A 22,091-nucleotide genomic window follows, 5' to 3' on the forward strand; every position below is an offset into this window, starting at 1 on the left:
GAAAGAAGCAACTCATTGCATACAGAGGATCCTCAATAAGATGAACAGATGATTTCTCATTAGAAACCATGGAGGCCAGAAACAGTGGGATGGCAAAGTCAAAGTACTGACCGGGGCGGGGAAGAAACCCTGTCAGTCAAAAGTTCTATATCTGGTAAAACTATCTTTCAAAACTAGAGGATAAATTAAGACATTTCCAGATAAACAAAATTGAGAGAGTTTGTCTCTAGCAGACCTGCCCTACCAGAAATACTACTGAAATAAAAGGACACTAAATAGCAACTTCAGTCAACATGAGAAAATAAAGAGCACTGGTAAAACTACATAAATAAATTAAGATGCTATAAATGTATTTTTTATTTGTAACTCCTTTCTACTGACTTAAAAGACAACTGCATAAAGCAATAAATACAAATCTATGTTGATGGGCATAAAATGTATAAAGATGTAATTTATAATAATAACAGGGAGGGGGGAATGGAAACTATACAGGAACAAATTTTTTATACTATTGGAATTAAGTCATTATTAATCCAAACTGTTGTAAATTGAGATATTAATGGTGACCCCCAGGGCAACCACCAAGAAAACAAATAAATTATACATAGTAAATAAAATTACAAGAGAATTACAGTTGTACAGTAGAAAATAACTAATACAAACAACAAAAGAAGGCAGTAGTGGAGGAATAGAGGAACAAAAAGGACATATGAAATACAGAAAAGAAATAGCAAAGTGGCTGACACAAATCATACTTTACCCATCACATTAAATATAAACAGATTAAACTTTCCAATTAAAAAGCAGAGACTGGAAGAAAAGATTTTAAAACGTGATCCAGCTACATGCTGTCTACAAGAGAACCACTTTAGATTCAAAGGCACAAATAGGTTGAAGGTAAAAGGGCAGAGAAGATGTATCAACCAAAAGAGCTGGAGCGGCTGTACTAACATCAGACAAAACAGACTTTAAGGCAAAAATTGTGACTAAAGACAAAGCAGCACGTTTTATGATGATAAAGGGTCAATTCCTCAAGAAGAGATACCATTATAAACATACAAGTGAGTGAAGTAAGTCAGACAGAGAAAGACAAATATCATATAACATCGCTTATATGTGGATTCTGAAAAAAAGAGTACCAATGAACTTACTTACAAAACAGAAATAGAGTTACAGATGTAGAACACAAACTTATGGTTACCAAGGAGTCACAGATGTAGAAAACAAACTTATGGTTACCAAGGGAGGGATAAATCAGGAGACTGGGATTGACATATACACACTACTATATATAAAATAGATGACTACTAAGGACCTACTGTAGAGCACAAGGAACTCACGCAATACTCTGTAAAGACCTATATGGGAAAATAACCTAAAAAAGAGTGGATATATGTACAGGTATAACTGATTCACTTTACTGTATAACAGAAACTAACACGACATTTTAAATCAACTATATACTCCAATAAACATTTTTTTAAAATATATAAGGACTTAGAAATAGAGCCCCAGAGTACATGAAGAAAGCTGAGATCTTTAAGAGGAGTACAGGAGAAGCAGCTCTGTCCTAAATATTTGACCCCCATGACTCACTGGGGTGCTTAATAGTCTAGCACTAAGGATTTATTCCTTTGAGTTAAAGTTTTCTCTCCTTTAGAGTTCTTTGTTAAAGTATCAATATGGCCCTGAACACCACTGGCATTAACACCTTAGCTGAAATTGGTTTAAGACCCTTTGGAGCAGTGACCACTCATGACAGAGACAAAGGGTTGAGCCATTTATGATGGAGGATGCAGGTGCCGCCTGTGGGCCTGGGGGAGAGAAGGGGGGAGGGGACTCCAAAATTGGGCAGAGGTATGAACACCGGGGAAAGAGTACAGGGCGGGGAGAGTGGGAGAAAGTCGGGGTATCACAGAGGAACAGAAAAGACCCCAGAGGGGCTGTGAGGGGCAATAAGTGCGGGACAAGGAGCAAAGCGACAGGGCTGTCGGTGTGGTGATGGAGCTCGTGGTGGCCACTCAGGGTGAAGGCAGCAGCAGACCCGCGAGAAGCCCAAGGAATTGGAATCGGGGAGCGAGCATGGGGCCAGGGATGCCGACGAGCACAGAGCATCCCTGGGTGAGCACCGGAACGGGCTGAGTCCGGGAGAACCACGGCAGGGAGGGAGAGTGGTGGGACGTGGGCCCGACTGGAGAACCAGGAAACCCGCAGGACAAAGACAGGCAGGGCCAAGAGGCAGTGCCGGACACAAGCTCAGAAGCCGGGGGGATGGGCTGGACAAGCAGGCGCACAAACGAGGTGGTGTCCGTGCAGTTCCCAGTTACGGGAGGACGCTTAGTGTTAGCTGCCGCGAAATCTGAAACTGAGGCAAGGCAAGGGGTCTGGGCAGAAACTCGACCTTGACCATGACCACAGCCCCTCCTTGTCAGCACCTATGTGTCCTGGGCACTTTACACGCACTGCCTCCCGTGATCCCTAAACATCCCTGTGAGGTAGACATGGAGACCTCCCGTCTACAGACAGACAGGAAACCTACTTAAGGGACTTGCTCAGGGTCATGCCAGCAGCAAGGGGGTGGAGCTAGGAGGCTTTTCTGACACGCGGTGCTAGGCTCTGGGCCGGGCTGGCGGCCACTGGGGTTGCTTCAAAGGAATAGGGAGGGAAGGGGCAGCTGAGACCCAGGGACACAGAACTTCTGAGAGTCTCTTTGAGGTCCCTCTCTGCCATTTTTTTTTTCAGGTGGGGTTGGAGAAGGAAGCAGCAGAGGCCTAACAACCCTTCCTGCCCCTCTTTCTGCCTGGATCTTTGAGGGTTCGTGGGGATTTACCCAACATGCCAGAAGGCCAGGCACTAGGGTCAGCCCACCCTGCTCGAAACCCAAGCCAGGGACTACTGTCTGGGTACACAGGCACCTGTGGGCTTAGGGAGCCCCGGCTACAGCCTGTTGGCCCCATGAGTCCCGTTGACATCTCTGTTTTTTGTCAGAAGTGGGAGAGCTTGTTCACTTTCTCCATGCTGTCCCCTCTCTTCTGCCTGCCCTCCACATGCACACACACAGACATTGGAGAGCCACTTCTGGGTGACCCATCCCACTAGTGAGACCATCAGCAGTGCCCTCTCTTAGGGAAAGGAGTTTCCTGTGGGTCCCTTCACACCTGGACTGGGGGCCAGCATAAGTTAGACACAAGCCCTCTGAACAGGAAGAACCTGAAGCATGAAACAGCCCACCCCTTATTTTACTGATGCGACGGGGGCCCGGGAGGGAGCAGGCTTGCCCAAGGTCCTGGGCACCTCCTGGTGCCCAGTGCTGGCTTTTGTCCCCCACCTCTGTGGGCTCCCAGGGGCCTGCAAAGGCTGGACGAGAGAGAGAAGTCTGCACGTGGCGGCTAGCGCTTGCTTGTGGCCCATGGGCTCTGACCCTGAGGCTGGTTTGGGAAAGAGGCCACAGGAATAACCTTGGGAGCTCTGGCCGGTGGCTTTCCCTCCCGCCCCGCGGTCGGGCTGGCTGTGTGCAGGTGTCTTGAATCATCTTCTTGGAGGCCCGTGGATACTTTCTGCTCCCTTTCTTCCTGCATGCCCCACCGCACGTGGACATCACCCACTTTCCTACGGGGGGCCTGGGTCTAGCCCTAGAACGGTCATAGGCAGTGATATTTATGGTCATCGCATCCAAACTCCCAGCCAGGGCAAGAGTGCCCTTGCCAACCCCCTGGACACCAGCCAGTGACGCTGGAGCGCTGCCAGGGGTTGGGACCTCACCACCTAGCGGACGAGCCCACACACGGGCCCAGATCAGTCCCCTCCATGCAAGTGCCCGGTGCCGGGGACCTCACAGGGGTGCCAAGGCCGACAGCTACCCTCTGTTCACGCTCAGACCCCAGCAAAATGTCAACATCACAGCCACACTTTAAAAAGAAAATAGAGCCTTCTAGAAAAAAGTAACATAAAGTGAAATCAGTAACTGCGGACCTGGCGTTGGGCCTCCCTGCCCGCCTGTCAATCTACCCTGTTAATCATCGTGTACAAATTCTGAAGAGCTATTTTGAGAAACATTTAGAAAACGGCTTTTACACAGCTATATATACTTATTTATACCCTCAGACACGGCCTCTCTGTTTAGCAACAGATGGTTTTGTTGCCCTGGTTCTCTTTTCATCTCCTCGTCGAAGTCAAGCAGTTAGTAAGCCACTCCCTGACCCCAGGCGTACCTTTATCCCACACTCCACCTTGGCGTCAGGGGTCTGGGTGGGCGGCGGGGAGCAAAGCCTGTGGTTTTTAGAAGGCATGGCTTCAGAGAACCCGAGGGGACAAATACTGGAGGCATGGTGGCTGCTGAGAGAGGAGGGGCCCGGAAGCTTGGGAAGGAGCAGGACCAGCGGGGGAGAGGCTGGGACAGGATGCAGGTGCCCCAGTGCGCTTTTCTCAACACCCGCGGGCATCTCAACGTCCACGAAGCACCTGCCGAGGGTATCCCACTGCCGTCCAGAGAACAGGCTCCAAGGCCAGACCAGCTGCCCCAGTGCTGTGTCTTTGGCCTACAGGAAGCAGCAAGTCCGCCTTGCTTAGTTGCCATGGCAACCTCAGTGCCGAGGCTCCTAAGGGCAGGGGGCGAGAAGGGAGGTGGGAAAGGCACGTGATGGCTTCTCTGGAAAAGCCCATCTGTTGTTTCCCCAGGAAACCAAGCTGGGGGGAGAAACAAGAAAGGAATAGGCAACTGGGTCTAGACAGAGAAGGGGGAGAAAGACCCCAAGATGCTCCAAGAGCAGCTTTCCTGACGGGATGTGTTTTCCTTCCTTTGGGGTGGGGGACATCGCTGACAAGGATAAAGGTCTGGGTGGGCCCTGGTGAGGGCATCTGTGCAGGATGCAGGGTAGGCCCTGTGGCCTCAGGCCTGGGTGGGAGTCCTAGGGGACCCGTATCAGCCGCAGCAGGCTTTCTTCTTGGCGGGGCGGTCAATCTGAATGGTGTCCTCCCTCACTGTGTCTTCTTGTTCCTTGAGGATCCTGGGAGAGGGGAAGGTAGAGTGTCAGCAGCAGAGAAGCTGCTAGGCACCTCAGGTTACAGGCCATCTGGGTCATGAGGAGGGACCCACCCTCCCCAGAGCATCAGAGAGTCCTCCAAGTCTCCCCCGGCAAGCACAGGTACACGACTATAATTTGTAAAGCCAGTGTAGTCAATATGCGTCCTTCATAACACCTCCTCCAGGAAGTCTCCCCTGATGCGCTGATAGCATATGGATCCTTTCTCCATTATAGCCCCATCACTGGGTGTAATGCACTGCTTCTGTCTGGCTCCCTCAGCAGAGAGTGAGGTGCTGATGGCAGAGACTGTATCTTTTGTCTCTGCAGCCTATCACAGTACCCAGCACACAGCAGAGGCTCAGAAATTATATCTATTGGTTATTAACTTTATGGTGGGGCTTCCCGCATGAGCACAGCTCCAGATTAACTATAAGAGGTGAAGGATTAAAAATAGCCTTAAGTATCTTATCCCTGCTTTATACCTTCCAAGAGCTTTCACCTGAAGCATGTCTTCTGATTTTCACAACAACCCTTGAGTGGGCAGGGAAAATACGATGGATGTTCCTATGCTGGGGGCAAAGCTCAGAAAGGCAGGGTGACTTGCCCCGGGAATCAGTGGCAGAGAAAACCCTAGAATTTTCCCCATAGCTCCCTACGTCTTCCATAACTCCAGCGCCTCTCCAGTGCATTGAAGAAGTTGTCCTGAGCTCTTAGTTACTCAAATAAAAATATTTTTTAGATGCCCCAAGATGAAGGCTGAGCGCAAAATGAGCGCTAGTCAGTATTTGCCGGCTGGATGGATGGACAGATGGATGGAGGGATGGATGGAGGGACAGATGGAGGGGTGGATGGATGCCTAGATGGATGAATGAGTGAATTGCCCAAGGATTGAAATGGGGCTTGTGTGGTTCTGTTTCTTTACTCTCAGTGTAGGCAGAGGCTTTCGGGACCGATCTTTTGAGTGCTGTCCTCTCGGGTGCCTTTGTGTCCCCCACCGCAGCCCCTCTCCTTGGGTCCCCCTCCCCCTCCCCCAGGAGCCCATAGTATAACTCAGCTGGCTGCCAACTAATCCCTGCTAAAATATTAGACAGCATGGAGGGGCCTCTGATCTGACCTTTCCCAGGAGGATTTGCATTTAAATAGAGGATCCCTGGGAAAAAAGCAGGCTTTAAGGCTCAGAAGAAGACTGCAGTTGGGGGGCGGGCGGGGTGACAGGCAACGAGGCTTTCTTTTTGTCACTGTGTTTCAGAGGGCTGTCCCTCACCCCTGGGGTCCCACACAAAGGCCTAGGCCTCCAGCCGCTCTACCCAGATGGCTCAGATGGACAGAGGGATCGGCTGAGTGGTGTCTCTTTACCTGGCCAAATGGAGCAGAGACACTTCCTTGTGTCGTCCCCTCCCCACTCTGTACCAGCTTGATTTCTGTCCCTCCTGCTCCCTGACTGATGCAGGCTCTGGAACTATCTCTCAGGGGAGCCGTGACAGCTATAAAACAATAGGACCTACACTGCTGCCTTTGTGTTTTACACTTTGTGGAATTGCTGTCCGGGATGTACGGGCTCCTTTCTTTTCACACCAGCCTGTGATGCAAGCCGAGACACAGAGGCCAGGGTGGGCAACATCCGTCCCACTTTACAGGCAGGGAAACTGAGGCTCAGGAGGGTACGAATGGCGGTGGGCCTGTTCGGGTCACAGCGGGGCTCCCAGCAGCCTGCTTTCCGCACGACACGGGCACAGTTAATTCATACACCAGTTAATTAATACGCCGGCTGCCCGCACCGTCCGCACTGGCGCCACGGGACAATTGTCCATCACTTTGGTAGGCAGAAGCTGTACTGTGAGAGTGGAGGTAGGGGTGTCATGGCCAAGGCCCATCTTATTCCACTTATCACTCCCATTAATAGGTTTCCTGCTTCCTTAATGACAATGCTAATGGCATCTGGCATGAGCCCTGGAGGCTGACGCCCTGGGGGGACGGGTAGCTGAGTGCAGACACTTCTGTGGTTGCAGATCAGGAGGCCCCGCGAACGCTGGCCCAGCTCCATCCTCTGCCTTCACCTGGTCTGGTCCCTGCACGCCTCGGTTGGGCCCTGACTCCCCTTCCATCTGTGGAAGGTTTAAGGCTCTGTGTGGGTGTGGGCCGCACGCAGGACCTAGAACTGGGAGACGTGATTTGCCTTCCAGCTTCGAGTCCTGACCCCACCCCTGGGGCTGGGTGATAATTTGAATAAATCACTTAACTTCTCGGAGCCACAGGGTTTTTTTCCACTAGAAAGGAAGAGAGAAAGAGAGAAAGACAGAAAAAGAAAGAAAGAAAGAAAAGAAAAGAAAATGGGATGATAAACTAAAAACACAGGTCTGCAGTTCCTTAATCAAAAACCTTGGATCCAGATGTATTTTGGAATCCAGAATTTTTGAGTTTTAGAAAGTGAATACTTGTCTATAATACATATTATATAATAGCCTCTGTGGATCTGGGATAGCAGGCTATAATCAAATATATTAATAATTCTTCAGTGAAATATTTGAATATTTATTCAAAGTGAGGTAAACAAAACCCATAAATAGCCTCACATCGGTTCCGGTCAGGATTTTTCTGCCAAACGCAATGCAAAAACCTCTGTGCTCAGAGCTCCTTGGACTGGGAATTGTGGATGCAGCCCGTGCACATGCAGCTGTGGGACTTTCTTCTTCCTTTTTCCCTTGAGTTTCACCACCTGTGCCTGCCTTCCTAGCCTCTGAGGTCCTGAGTCCCCCTCTGGAGCAAAGCACACTGAGAATTATGGAACCCTGGGGCTGGGAAGCCCTATCTCCCCAGACACACAGTTCCCCGAAAACCACTCTGAGGCAGTAGAGGAAGCAAGAAGCGAGCATGGCTTTTGTTGCTGCCTGATTGCCATCACGCCGCGACAGTTCCCTGCTTGGGCAAGAGGGTGGATGCTCATTTTAATGGCTGGCTTTGCAGCGCCTGCCCTGAATTTATCTGGAGTTTGCAGCTTGGACGCTCAGTCTCGGTAGGAAGGATGGATGCTCTAACAGAGCTGCCCAAGGAAGAGCACGCTGCCCGACAGGCAGTGAGTGTTTCATCCCTGAAGGCAACCAAGTAGGGAAACACAGATGATGGGATTCAAGGATCAGCTGGGGGGACTGAAATAAGTAACCTCCTACTATCTGAGGATTCATAGTTCTGAGTTCCAAAGAAGAGAGTCTGGGAAATTCCCCACACCTGAGTCAAGTTCTCTGCGGAAACTTCCACGTGCAGCAGTTGGACCAGCCCCACGATGCCGGGACACCACCCAGCCCGCCTGCTGACTTCACAGGGGGCTCCCAGAGAAGGGTCCCAGCCCGGCTCTGGGGTACATGTCCGACTCCCCTTGGGGTCCCTCCCTGTCCAGAGAGACGGGGATGCTTGCCCCTCACCTTGGCCAGCCGTTCTCCCAGGCCCCGCGGCACTTCCCTCTCCTTCTCGTTGTCAACTTTGTTGCCCAGCAGAAGAACGGGAATGCGGTCTCCCACGGCTTCCTGCGGAACAGATAATCCCCCAACTGAGAGAAGCATCCTTAAGGAGAACTGGAAGGGCAGGTGGAAACACTGGCTGCAAAGACACAGACTAGCTTGCGAACCCCCTGCTGCCACAGAGGCTGGTGGTAGCAGAGTCACCCCAAAGCACAGAGGGGACCACCATCTCCCAGAGCCCCAGTTTGCCGGGCTTCGGCAAGGTTCTCAAGGCTGTCTCTGGGTGCCTCCCAGCCCTCTCAGTGCAGGGATCCCCCCTTTACCCCGCTCCCCGTGACCTGGCACTGGGAGCAGGACAGGGCACAGCTGGCACTGGTACAATAGGTGTCCGTACGGAGCCCCCGAGGGCATCCCCAGGTGATCATACTTGATCGATGTGACCAGAGTGAACAAGGAGTTGCTCAAGGGGCTTCTGAGGAGGCCCAGGAGCTGCACGGTCAGCAGTGTACCTCCTGCGGCCTTGAACTGGGCACGTAACTCCCCGAGGGCTGGGTCCACATCCGAGTCACGGTCTTGGGTCCACAGCACGTGATACATGACTGTCATGTGCCTCCCTGGAGGTCACCCCATGGGGACCCCTGTCCTGGGTGCCCTGGCTCTGAAGGAGCCCTGATCTGGAAGAATGGGAGCCACAGCAGTCGTACTTCATGGGCCAGAAGAACAGGTTTATTCCAGGGCTCAACCCTACTTACTCCTCCAGGGGCTGTGTCCTGTGTCATATCAGCCAGGGGCCTGCACCCCAGGGTCCCTGCACCCAGGGTCCCTGCACCCCAGGGTCTTTGCACCCCAGGATCCCTGCATCCCAGGGTCCCTACACCCCAGGGTCCCTGCACCCCAGGGTCTTTGCACCCCAAGGGCCCAGGACGCATAGCTACTGAGTGAGTCAATATGGTAATGTTCACATTTACGCAGGTTGTTATTTTTGCTTTGTGAGATATTTAATGAGGGGCTTTTAATCATAATTTGGTAATAAATAGTTATTCGCTGCAGTTCTGTGTCACTAAGTAGGGAAGGCCGTGGGACACCAGAAGCCTGCCGGTGGCTACTTTCGCCAACAGTTCGTCTGCTTTACCCTAGACCCCGTCAAATAAATGTCCATGGTCCATCTGACAGGTCACCTGTTTTGGGTTTAAATAGCATCACATTCGAAATGAAGCCTCCGTGGTTCCTCAATCTACACATTTGTTTTTTGTGGTACGCGGGCCTCCCACTGCTGTGGCCTCTCCCGTCGTGGAGCACAGGCTCCGCGCGCGCAGGCTCAGCGGCTATGGCTCACGGGCCCAGCCGCTCTGCGGCATGTGGGATCTTCCCGGACCGGGGCACGAACCCGTGTCCCCTGCATCGGCAGGCAGACTCTCAACCACTGCGCCACCAGGGAAGCCCTACACATTCATTTTTACTGTAGTTCAGTAGTGAAGAGCCTCTCACGTATTAAATGAGAATGTTAAAGCTCAGAGAATCCAAAGGAGCACCCAACGAAGTCAGCATTCTGAGCACCCACCCTTTAGTGTACGGGGCCACCTTTCTCTAATCTTCGCTCTGAATTACTATTTCCAGTGACCTCTCTGCTATTTAGTGTCTCATTAACCGGAACTCTCTAAAGGCAGTATTTCCACATATTCGTGGTGAGACGGTAATGAACACTCGTGACGATGACTCAGAGGCCCAAGATCTTACAGCGCCCCTCAGCAGTAGACTGACTTGTGCACGTGGTGGTGGATGTGTTGGGTAGACTTGGCCATATTCCGGTTATCTGCAAGTAAGAAACCCACTGATGGCTACGTGCGTGGACCATAAGGCTCCCTCTTAACCGGACTGCGGGTACTGGGAATACCCCGCTCCCCACCTGTGCTGTGCCGCAGAAACTTGCGTGAAGAGTTTTTCACATAAAAGGAAGAAAAGGGGAAGAATCAGGAATGTGGGCCAGAAGACTTGCTATTTGCAGCACACGCGCGAGAGAGATATTTGTAGATTGATGTGTGAGGAATGACTAAGGCTGGTGGGATTTCTTGACATGGAAATGCTCTGAAAATAAGAGCATCAGACTTGAAATCCCAGGGTGGGATTCTAGCCTGGAACCTGGTATTACTTGTTACGGGCGATGGCTTGTTCCTCCCTTGTAAAGGGGATGCCAGGTCCTGAACGACCAAATAGGATGAGGTAGGAACAGTCAGCCCAGCATCTGGGCCCCGCACCATGAGCAGCCGGGCTGCCTCTTGGAAAAGGAGAGGCAGTCTTCCTTCCTAAAGTGCTTCCTGGCTAAGAAAATAAAAATAAAAGAGCTTAGAAGGAGCAGGAAAAAAAAGCCCAGACCCCAGCTGGAGCGGTAGTTTTCTGCCCTTTGCAATGTTCCCCTCTTATACAAACTCTCTGGACCCCTCGTTTCCCCTCCCAGGGCCCTGGTCTGTGCTGATGTAGGAGAATCAGGCCTATCTCCAAAGACGTGGCAAAAATAAGTGAGAACACACATAAGGCCAGGGCGCGCATGTGCTACCCACTGCAGGCAGCAAGGCACCCTCACCCCGGCCCCAGGTCACCCTTCGACACAGGAGGCACTGGGGCTGGGCTGGGGGCTTCATGGTCCTCTCTGACTTGAACCTCGAGGTGTGAGCTTTTTGCCCACACTTTACATAATTCACCTACTTAACGAGGGTGTTGGCCTGTCCGCTGCTTGGACAAAGGGGCTCATAATTATCCACCAGATGAAGCCACACTTACTTTTAAAAGTCCAAAGGCACCTCCTTTGGTGACTAAGTCTAAGGCCACCCAATGTCTGCAGACATTTTTTTTTTTTTTTTGCGGTACGCGGGCCTCTCACCATTGTGGCCTCTCCCGTTGCGGAGCACAGGCTCCGGATGCACAGGCTCAGCGGCCATGGCTCATGGGCCCAGCCGCTCCGCGGCATGTGGGATCCTCCCGGACCGGGGCACGAACCCGCGTCCCCTGCATTGGCAGGCAGACTCCCAACCACTGCGCCACCAGGGAAGCCCTGTAGACATTTTTATAGATGTTGCTAAAGTCCCATGGGCACACCAGGTCCGAGGGACAGGTCTGAGGGCAGCTCCCGGGCTGGGCACAGGCTCTGTGCAGGAGGCCCAGGCTCTGTCTGGCTCTGCCACGTCTCTCCGTGGGACCCACCCGGATCCCTCCTCTCTTCCCTCCCTCTTCCCTGAGCTGTGAGGTGGGCTCCAGAGCTGGTCTGACACACAAGCAAGCCTCTCCACCTTCCACCACTTCAGTTGCCTTTCTCTGAACTTGAACTTCGTGGAAGACAGACTTGCTGAAATTCAAAAGATTCCCCGTCTCTGACTTTCGCTTACAGAAGCTGTCAACTCAGAGCAAGGGCTGGCTTTCAGCTCAGGACGTGCAGCTGTTGCATTTGGTTGGTTGCTGTGTGTGCGTGCGTGTACGCGTGTGCGTGCGTGTACGCGTGTGCGTGTGTGCGTGTGTGTTAACATCTATTTTTTAGGAGGCAAGAAAAAGCACTTAGTGCTGCTATTTCTCCAGAGGCAGAACAAAAAAATTTCTCAGCACGTTAAAGCACGCATTTATGCTCAGAAGAAAATGACTGCAAAATTATATATTGGGGGTTTCCATATTTATCCGCCCCCCCGGACGATGAGTCAAAACAAGATTTATTTGCGTAGTTCGTTCTCAACCGCCAGCACTTTGAGCTCAGCTCGGAACGTGGTGAAAAGAAAAATCAAACGCTATTTTTTGCCGTGTGCTGTACATTGTCACCGGTGGCAAAGATCACAGAGTGAGAGCCAGTCAGCCGTCCAGGAAGGGAGAGGAAAGCTGCAGAGCTATAAAACAAGAGGCTACGTGAGATTAATCTCCATGGTTTTTTTCTGGCTCAGAGGCACTGGTCTTGCTGGTTGATGACTTGGGTCAGATGCCACTTCCTTGATGTACAGGCCTAACAGGACAGTGCCCCTGAGGATGACAGAAAGATCCAGACGAGAAGTTAACACGCCAGGACTGCAGACATTGCGGACCAAACATCTGGATTCGGGAGGAATACCAGCCCATCGGGCTTGTACCATATCCTATCTTCTCTACCTGACACAGGCCCCAAAGTCTTCAGATGTCCAGGGTGCCTCACGGTCTAAACATGGGGCCCTTAGAGCCTGACGGTCTAAACATGGGGCCCTTAGTTTCTCCTCTAGATTGGACTGGTTAAACCAGCACCACGCAGCCGAGATGTGGTGGTCAGGAGGGTGGGGGATGCTGAGTCGGTAGGAAGGTCTAACTGCTTTGATTCCCTGGACGTGCACAGGAAAGCTAAATGGCGGGAGAATCAGCACAGAGCACGTGTGGGCCCCGCTTGGGTCTTTCCTGCAGGAGACCTGCGGGCCAGGTAAAGGTGCTGAGGTGGGAGAGGAGGGGCTGTGGGGCAGGACATCTCATAAGGCAGAACAGTCGCCCCTTCTCTTGTGCCCAAGGCATTCGGTTCCCTCTGGGCTGGCAGGGTTCTCCCATCCACACACACACCTGCTCCATCCCGGCCCCCCAGAGAGTCGAGTGCCAGACCCTATAGAGTGCGGGGGCCAGGAGGAACCTTCCAGACCCTCTGGTCCACCCCTCCATGGAGTGACTGGCCCACGTTTCACGGCCAGGCGGTGGCTAGGCTGGGACGATGAGAATGTCCTTTGCAGGGAACTCCACGCCTCCCCAGCCGCTGTTCCTGCCCGTCGCGACCTAGGAGTCAGTCTTTGCCGTGTATAATCCGTGGCAATGTCAGCCCTTTCCTTGGGTACGGCTTTTCAGGTTGATGGGGGAAGGGGCGCTGGGAACAGCTGGCCACCATTCACTTAATAATAAGGCTTCTGAACCCAAAGCCTGTTATTAAAGCTCCCCCTCCACCCTCCCTTCTCCTGGCAAGGGGCTGGCGAAGCGCTGGGAGTGCTACGGAAATTCAAGGTGTGCCACAAACATCAAGGGCTGATTATTTTCAGTTCCCCTCCGATCCAATTAGGTGTCAAGTTTTAATCTATCACCTGACGTCTCTGATGGCTGGTTGCCAAGGCAAAACGACTTAGCTTTTCAAGAATCTTGAGAACAACTGCATTTATGACGCCACGGGTCCATATCCTCAACACACAACCCCACCTGACAGCCTCCAGCACCTGCTCGCAGAACCCTGGGGCTGCTGCACCGGTACATCACACTGAGTCCTCCAGAGCACGTGGCGCAGGCTGGGTATGTGGGTTGTGCCCCGCAAATTACAAACATCTTTGAAAAGGATTTAGAATCTTGCTTCTCGAAGTGTGGTCCCTGGACCAGCAGCGCTGGCTTGTTAGAACTTGTTAGAAATGCAGCATCTCAGGCCCCAGCCCGCACCTGCTGACCCAGGCTCTGTATTTTAACCGGGTCTCCAGGAGGTGCTTCATGCATATTAGAGTTTGAGAAGCACTTGTTTAGGCTGGAATCCATGGTGGCTGAGAAACAAAACCACCTGGGGGAATTTTGCTGTTTTTGTTTTTGGTGTGTTTTGCATTTCCGGGACCTGAATCGTTCTCTTTGGGCCCTGGTGTCTGTTTTGTTTGAAAGCTTCACAAGTGATCCTGATGTCCACCTAAGTTTGGAATCATCATTTAAAATGTACCGGTACCTTCTGCTAAAATTTTAAAATAGGGAAAACGCAAACTACAAAGTATACAGAGAAGCCCCATCCACATAGGCATAATTCTGAGTTAACCACAGGTGGATCTGCCATCTCAGCTCAGCTTCCACCGGGGAGTGGCTCTGGTGGGGTGCGTGCCGGCGAAGCCTCCCAGCCCTACCCCGGGCAGGAACAGGCCAGCCAGGCAGTGCTCGACCCAGCTTTCTGCAGAATGGCCAAGCTCATGCTTCAAGCTGCAACGATGACCCTCTGACATTTCTTCACCTCCACCACCACCTTCCAATTCAACCAGACGTTCCACTTCCTGGCTAGATCCCAGGCTCTCTGCAAAACAGGGGCCTTAGAAACTACAGCCCCCCCTACTGAGGGCAGAAAGTGTAGTTCTGTAAGCTTCTCTCCATCCATCCCTACTAAGCCCAGACTATCTGCATTGCCTCTTCCCAGCTCTAGTACACAGCTGTCCCTCCCTATCTGCAAGGGATTGGTTCCAGGACCCCCGCGGGTAGCAAAATCCATGGATGCTCAAGCCCCTTATATAAAATGGCGAGGTACAGTCAGCCCCCAGCCCCGGATCTGCAGGTCCCGCGTCCTCGGGTTCAGTGCACGTGGAAACCCCACTGTGCATTTATCAAAGTTCAGATAACGGGGAACGATTAAATGTCTGTGGCTGGGAAAAGAACAGGAGACCTTGATCGGGTCATGGCCTCAATTTCTTCATCTGGAATGAGATGGCTGTATTATGTCAGTGATTTTCAGAGGGAAACCCTCTTGTCTAACAAAATTGTGGCTGAGCTTCCAAGAAGCAAAACTGAAAGTCATAGAGGGGTTCTAGGTGGGGGGAGAAGGCCCAGACCTGTGACCACCACCCTTCCCTGCCTGTCTCTGGCTGTGAGAAAGGTCAGCCTGGTTCCAGGGCTCCAAGGAGGAAAGTTTCAAAACCACTGGATTAGGTCATCCCTGAAGTCTCTCCTGGTGCTTAACTTCCGCGAGGAAGAGAAATCTGCTGGTGCTATCAAAAATCAGGTCATAGGGCTTCCCTGGTGGCGCAGTGGTTGAGAGTCTGCCTGCCGATGCAGGGGACACGGGTTCGTATCCCGATCCGGGAGGATCCCACGTGCCGCAGAGCGGCTGGGCCCGTGAGCCATGGCCGCTGAGCCTGCGCGTCTGGAGCCTGTGCTCCGCAACCGGAGGGGCCACAACAGTGAGAGGCCCGCGTACGACACACACACAAAAAAAATCATGTCATAAATTACAAAGTTTGAGGAGAGTTCACTTCCGGATCACCCCACCATCCGTTCCACTCTTAGCTCGGTATAGAGCCATTCACTACATTTCAAAACGTACATTTTCTCTATTGTGTTTTAGACGCAATAATTTTGAAAAATAATTTGTATCGAGCAAATTTCTGAGAAACTCTTGCATCCGGCTTCCATTCTTGCTCCTCATTTTTCTTGGTAATGACAAGGACGTAGATTAACAGGAGAGAAAGAAGTGGCCCATCCAATCCAAACTTCAAGAGAAACAGATTTTGGTGCGAGGAAGCACAGATCTTAGGGTTGAAACAAATGAAATGAACAACCCCCGTATCCTGCCTGCACGGTGACACGGCATCCATGCACGCGTCCAACATCTGCCCAGCACTGTGGGACCCAAATACCGGTCACGATGACAAAGATGTGCAGAGGGCAGCAGGGGCCCGGGCTGGCAGCTGTGTCCTGGATAGCAGTGTGGCAGCCTGACTGATGAGTCGGTAAGGGGCTGGGCAAGGACTACGGGCTTGAGCAGAGGGTTGAACATAAGCTCCATGGGGAGAGGAACACTGTCTCTTTTATCTGGTGCTGGGATGCCCAGACCCCAGAACAATGCCTGGCAGTGTTTAGAACAAATAAACGAACAAAGCGTGGGTCCTGCTGATGGAAGGAGCTGGGACCATTTGACTGTCTGTGAAAGAATCGGGAGGGACGGGGCCTGTAAAAAATACTAAGTGGCTTGGCACACTGCCCTTGGCCTTGAGACATCTGCATTCAGTGGCAGAGAAGGACATGCAGGTGGTCGGGAAGTAAAAAGCGCTTACAAAGCGGCATGTTGCAAGGATAACAGCGAGAAAGCAGAGTCTTACAGAGAATCCAGAATTCAAGGAGGAGCCCCGTGTCTCGAGGGCCCAGCCTGAGGTGACTCTGGGGCGAGCCTGGGTCCCGCACATTGCAGATCAGCCTCCCCTCGTGCGAAGGGCTGTGACCCAGGCCCCCAGACCGTGAGCACGACGGTCCTGGGCTGGTCACGGCGGGACCCCCTGAAGCTAGAAAAATGCAGGAGAGGCGGTGATGACTCAGTTTAAACGCCTCGGGACCCGTCCATCCTTGACACTTGACGCTCCCTCCCCTAACCCCACCCCACTGTTCACAATCTTAATGACACCATCATTGGCTTACTCCGTATTTGTCCTGTGTCCTTCCCCCAGTCCCCTCCCCCCGTGAGGGCAGGGACCGCACCTCTCATGTTCACCTTTGGGTCCCCAGTAACCAGCCTGGTGCCGGGCAGTTGGGTGGACTGACGCATGGACGCCTGAACCGGTTTTTTCCCGGAGTAGGTGGGGTGTGAGTCAGGTGTCCAGAGAGGGCAGCAGGCCCAGGAAGAGGGGCCGCCCGTAGGCCCCCAGCTCACCTCCACGCTGCTCAGCCACGGCCGCACGGCCAGGAAGGACTGCCTGGCTGTGAGATCATACATGACCACGACGCCGTCGGCCTTGCGGAAGAACTGCTGGGTGATGCAGCGATACCTGCGCAAAGGGCCGGGTCAGGTGCGCGGCCTCTTCTGCCGCCACAGCCCGCCCCCGCGGGGAGAGGAGAGGCGGGGGTACCCGGGGGGCGGGGCGGGGGGGGCCATCCTCACCTCTCCTGCCCCGCCGTGTCCCACAGCTGCAGGGCCACCCGCGAGTCGTCCACACGCACGGTCTTCATGCGGTAATCGATGCCTGTGGGGGGAGCCCAGCATCAGGTCCAAGTCCGGAACCCACGCCCGAGCCCGGAATCCCATCAGCCCGAGGGCCTGGCTCCTGGTCCTGTCTCTGCCACTGACTGGCTGTGGGACCTTGATCCAGTCACGGAACCTTTCTGGACCGCAGGCTGCTCACTGCAGTGTAATCCAGACCCTCTTTAGGGATCGAATGAGATCACATATGGAAAAGCAATCTACCAGCGGAAAGAATTATCATTTACTCCCTCCTTGGGAAGATAAGCGACAGAAAGACTGTCCTCAGATTCCTTCCTCACTCCCTCCCTTTTCTTCTTTCCCCCTAAAATGCTTTTCAAAGTTCCCTAGTAAAATCCGAACATCCCTGGGGGATGGATCACACTTCCAGACTCCCACTGTGGTGATGCAAAGGTAGGTGGGGGAGGAGGAGCGAGAGGGGAGGGCTTGACAGGTGGAGGGAGGGACAGAAGAGAAGGAAAGCAGTGGGGGCGGGAATCAGAGGCAAAGCCCCCTTAGAGATGGAATCAGAGCTCCTAATCCCAGCCATCAAGCCACTCGCAATCCTCCCTCTTAGGCTGTGACCCTACCTGGAGTCATGGATCCCAGAGAGAGGGTGCAGGTCAGGCAGGTCCCACAGCAGCCCTCAGACAGAGGACCTACATGCAGGGGCTTTGATAACAAACATTCCTCCCTCCTACACCCTGTGAGAACGTTCACAGATGCTCAACCAGGTTTAAAACGTTTTTCCCCCTTAAGGCATCAGATCTTGGAACCAGAGGGCATCCCCTCCCAACCTCTAAAAGGCCCAGCCTCTGGGGTCCTTACTCTGGAGGGCTCAGGTAGGGACAGCAACAGCAGCCTGGCCAGACAGAGACAGACAGACGGACTGACAGACAGACAACCAAGAGGCAGTTGATGGAAAAGGGCATCCCTGCCACGGCCTCCAGGCAAAGGCGAGTGTGTGAGGGGCCGGGCAGGGGAGGAGGGATGGGAGGGTCATCCGCTCCTAGAATGTTAGCAGGACTGCAGAGGCCCTGGGCTCACAGAAGAGAGTCGGAGAGAGGATGCGCGTGTCTGGGTGAGGAAAAGAGGGACGTGTCCCATTGGTAGAATGCTTGGCATCCCCAGTTTCCATGTGCCACCTCTCCCTCTTCACCGTGCTCCCCTGAGACATCCATGTGCGGGTTGCTATCTGCACACACATGCACACACACACGTACCCATCCTCACACCCCTCTTCTCTTCCCAAACCACAGAAGGATAAAGAAGCAGGACCCCAGCCTTGCCCAAGCTGGTCAGCAGCCTCAGTGAGCTGCAAACCCAGTTCTGAGGCTCATTCCTCTTTTCATGGCAGTACCCTGGGCACGGGGTCCCTGGCAGCTCCGTTTCACCTAGAAAGTCCAAGGCTAAATGCTCCCATCAGAACAGATGGAAACCAAACCCAAGGGTGTTTTCTTAGCTAAAGCGGTAGGGCTTCCCCCATCTGTGCTCTGGGAGGCCAGGGGGCTGCCCACAGCCTGATAACAACCCAGGGGAAAGCCAGCCTCAGTCATCACACCTTCGGGGCCTGATCTGAAGCCCCCGAGCATGAGCCCTCTCTCTGATGGAAAGGCAGGTGGTGGAGGGACGGCTGGGTCCCTCGACCTCACTGGTAATCGCTCTGCTGGTGGACGGGGAGCTTGGCGAGTGTCCGCTGGTCCACGAGGTACCCCTCCCTGCAGCCTCAGACCCGCAGGCCGGGAAGTAGACGAACAAGCCCAAGGGATGAGTGGGGTTTGGGGGGACACGGGGTGTCAGTGTCCAGCAGGTTGTACAGAGTGACGAGGGACCAGAGGGATTTCTGAGACCCCCCCCCCCCGCACCCGTTCCAACGGTCCGGGAGCCCAGACCTCATGTTCCTGCCTCAGTCCTGCCTCTGACCAGCGGTGTGACCTGGACGATGTGACTTCCCCCCATCTGGGAGGCTTCGCTTTCCCCATCTGTAAACTGAGGTGTGACGGGGGTGCTGGAGGGGAGTTGGGTGTCCATGATCTTACGTCCAGCTGTAGCGTTTGGCAAACACGTGGAGGTGACCCCCGACTTGCTACCTCAGTGGTTCCTGAATGAAGACTTGACCTTGGGGGCCCCGTCACCGTGGAGTGTGCTGTGTGTGGGATGTGTGGGTCAGAGCTGTGGGTGATGGACCCCAGGAAGGGCGTCCTTTCTGGACAGGACAGGTCATTCCAAGCAAGAGGGCTTGGGAGCAGGGAGTGCTAGCGAGCTGTCCCGGAGGGGAGGCTCTCGGGATTTCTCTGTGGAGTCGAGGAGAGAGATGGCAACGGACTGGTGCCCAGGAGAGGGCAGAAGAAACACCTTGGGCCATGGGCCCTGGTTTAAAGCAGGGCCATGAACCAAGGCGGGGCCTCGGGAAGAGCTCTGGACTCAGAGTCCTGGGTTCTAGAGCCTTAGCCTCTAACAGTCCGTCTTCTCATTGACAAAATGAGCTCCAACGTTCTGCAAGAACCGTCGTTTGACGTCTCCAGGACACCCGCAGGGCCCACCCACCTGCTTTACAAGGGATCCGCTGGTGCTAAGGTGGGGAAGGCAGGGGCGCCCCAAGACAGACTGTTGCATCATGGAAGCCACTTCACGCACAAGCCGGAGGTCGAGGACAGGTCACGTGCTCATGAGGGGCTGTCCCTTCGGTGATGGAGGAGAGCTTTAAGGCACCACCGCGCCCCTGTTGGTGCTGTGCTGAGGGTCCAGGGCTGCTGTGCTCGACAGGGGTTGGCCTGCTTGAGCCCCGGGAGCCCAGGACTCGGTGGCTCATCTGTGTCTTTAAAGGGAGCATCTTCCAGGCGACTGGTGTGACATCAGCGCCCTGACACGTGTGCCGGGGAGGCTAATTCCAGCTGCTACTCTGGCTCGTTTTGCACAGCTCGTTGAAGGGCATCCCAGATTTGGAGACTTTGATATTTTTCCCCTTCCTAAATTGTAGGTGTTTCCATAATTGGCCTCCTGGGGAGTGCGAATTAGTCTGATTTTCTCTTTTTCAGAGCTTTCCATCTCGGGGGCATCAGTTGGAGATGTAAGCAGACCCCGATTCCCTGATTTTACCGACAGGAGAGGCACCAGGTGCACTGCCGGAGGGCCGCCCCTGGGGGTGCAGCATCCCTCCCCTGCTCCCACAGCCTATGCCCGAGCTGCGACCTCAGGTTCTGTGGCCACTCCATGGAACTCTCCAGGGAGGGCCAGTCCAGCTCTGCAGCCGCTGTTTCCTGTGTCACCACACTCGGCACACGGGGGTCACTCCTAGCCATCCCTTCCAGCCGCACGAGGCCAGGTTCTTCCGAGCCGTCTTCCCATCAGAGTCCTGATTCTTCACCGTGGGATGCACCCATTCTCTGGGTGGAATGGGGCGGGGGGTGGGGCAGGAGGGGGCTCCGGATTTGGAAACTGCAGAGGCTCAGCAGTAAGAACAGGGCGCCTACCGTCGTGGGAAGAGACCCATCTGTAGGAAGAAAGTTGGAAGGAACGGCCCGTTCAGGTTATCCTGGAGGAAGAGACCAGACTCTCCCCAGGCAGGCTCTGGGGCAGGAAAGTTTGTCTCGGATTGTCTTGGAGGGCCAGCTTGTGAGACCTCCAGGGGTCAGAGGTGGTCTGGACAGAGCCCTGGGCTTGGAAGCAGTCTTGGCTGGCCCGGTTCAAATCTCTCATTTTTTTCAGGTGAGGGAAGACTGAAGCCGAAAAGGAAACACCTCCTCCCGAGGTCACACAGCTGGTCGGTGGCAGAGCTGAGATGAAGGCCCGGGACCTCCGATGCCCCATTGGACCTTAGCGGCCTCGCCTGCCTGTGCTAGCCTCTGCCCGCCTCCTGTGGCAGAAGCTGGGCTCTGAGCACGTACAGCGCAATATTGTTAGGGAGGCAGTGGGCTGGGACAGCAGAGGTGCATGTGGGGTTGCGGGGGGACCAGTATCGGCACGGCCAGCTGGTGGGAATGAGGACCCGTCTCTGGGCCTCAGCGTCTTGGTCTGTCCATTGAGCTGATAGCAGTGCTTGCCTTTCAGGGTTGTTGGGAAGACAGATGGAAATGATAAATATCAAAACCCATGGTAAATATTCAGATCATATCAATGTATTTTTGTTAGTTCGTTTGTTTGGTTTTTTTTTTTTTTTTGCGGTACACGGGCCTCTCACTGTTGTGGCCTCTCCCGTTGCGGAGCACAGGCTCTGGACGTGCAGGCTCAGCGGTCATGGCTCACGGGCCCAGCCGCTCCGCGGCATGTGGGATCTTCCCGGACCGGGGCACGAACCCCTGTCCCCTGCATCGGCAGGCGGACTCTCAGCCACTGCGCCACCAGGGAAGCCCGCAATGTATTTTTAATATAGTTGACTTAGCGTGGTTAAATGGCACATAGAAGGCACCCAAAGGAATCATTTTTTTTGCTCTAGTGATTCACCTGGGGAGAAACTAAAAGGTCAATATGCCCTTGCATCTTCCCACATACTCCAATGCAAGGAGCACCTCTGGGTGAAGGGGCAAAGGCTCCTATCTAAATACAGAATTACCCGAGATAATAATGGAGGCGCACGAAGCCCTGATCAGCTATTAGTAGCTGAGCTTAACGAGTGTCTACAGTGGACTCCAGCTGTTACCCAGCAGGCCCGGGATGCAAGATGAGGAAACTTGATGGGTAAAAGAAGCCCCCAGAGCACTGTCCTCCATCCTGCCCGTCTATACAAGCGTGCATGCACACACACACACACACACACACACACACACACAGTCTGTGTGGGGAAGGGATGATTGAAGACAGACAGGCTCAGAGAGGGGACAAAGGGCCGGAAGTCCATCTGTGCCAACTTCAGAGCCCCTCATCTTGGGCATAGGAACCGTCCGTGGTCCCATAGCCGTGGAGCACCAGGCAGAGGGGGGCCTCGCCTACCAGCCCAGCCCTCAGCCCCTCCTACGG

General features: G+C 53.7%; 1 protein-coding gene across 1 annotated transcript in view; it reads right to left on the reverse strand.

The window, feature by feature from the left end:
- Positions 1-1,370: 1,370 nt before the first annotated feature.
- CRACR2A (calcium release activated channel regulator 2A) overlaps positions 1,371-22,091 on the reverse strand; it is a 117,078-nt gene continuing 96,357 nt past the window's right edge. The window contains exons 15-19 of the mRNA XM_024733124.1: positions 17,058-17,139; positions 16,830-16,944; positions 8,444-8,545; positions 6,381-6,487; positions 1,371-5,006 (exon numbers count right to left, since the gene is read on the reverse strand). Of these exons, the coding sequence (XP_024588892.1) occupies positions 4,922-5,006; positions 6,381-6,487; positions 8,444-8,545; positions 16,830-16,944; positions 17,058-17,139 (491 nt within the window). The 3' untranslated portion in view covers positions 1,371-4,921. The remainder of the gene's footprint in view (positions 5,007-6,380; positions 6,488-8,443; positions 8,546-16,829; positions 16,945-17,057; positions 17,140-22,091) is intronic.

The sequence above is a fragment of the Neophocaena asiaeorientalis genome, unplaced genomic scaffold (genome assembly GCF_003031525.2).
Source record: "Neophocaena asiaeorientalis asiaeorientalis breed wild unplaced genomic scaffold, Neophocaena_asiaeorientalis_V1.1 scaffold150, whole genome shotgun sequence".
Taxonomy (NCBI): Eukaryota; Metazoa; Chordata; class Mammalia; order Artiodactyla; family Phocoenidae; genus Neophocaena; species Neophocaena asiaeorientalis.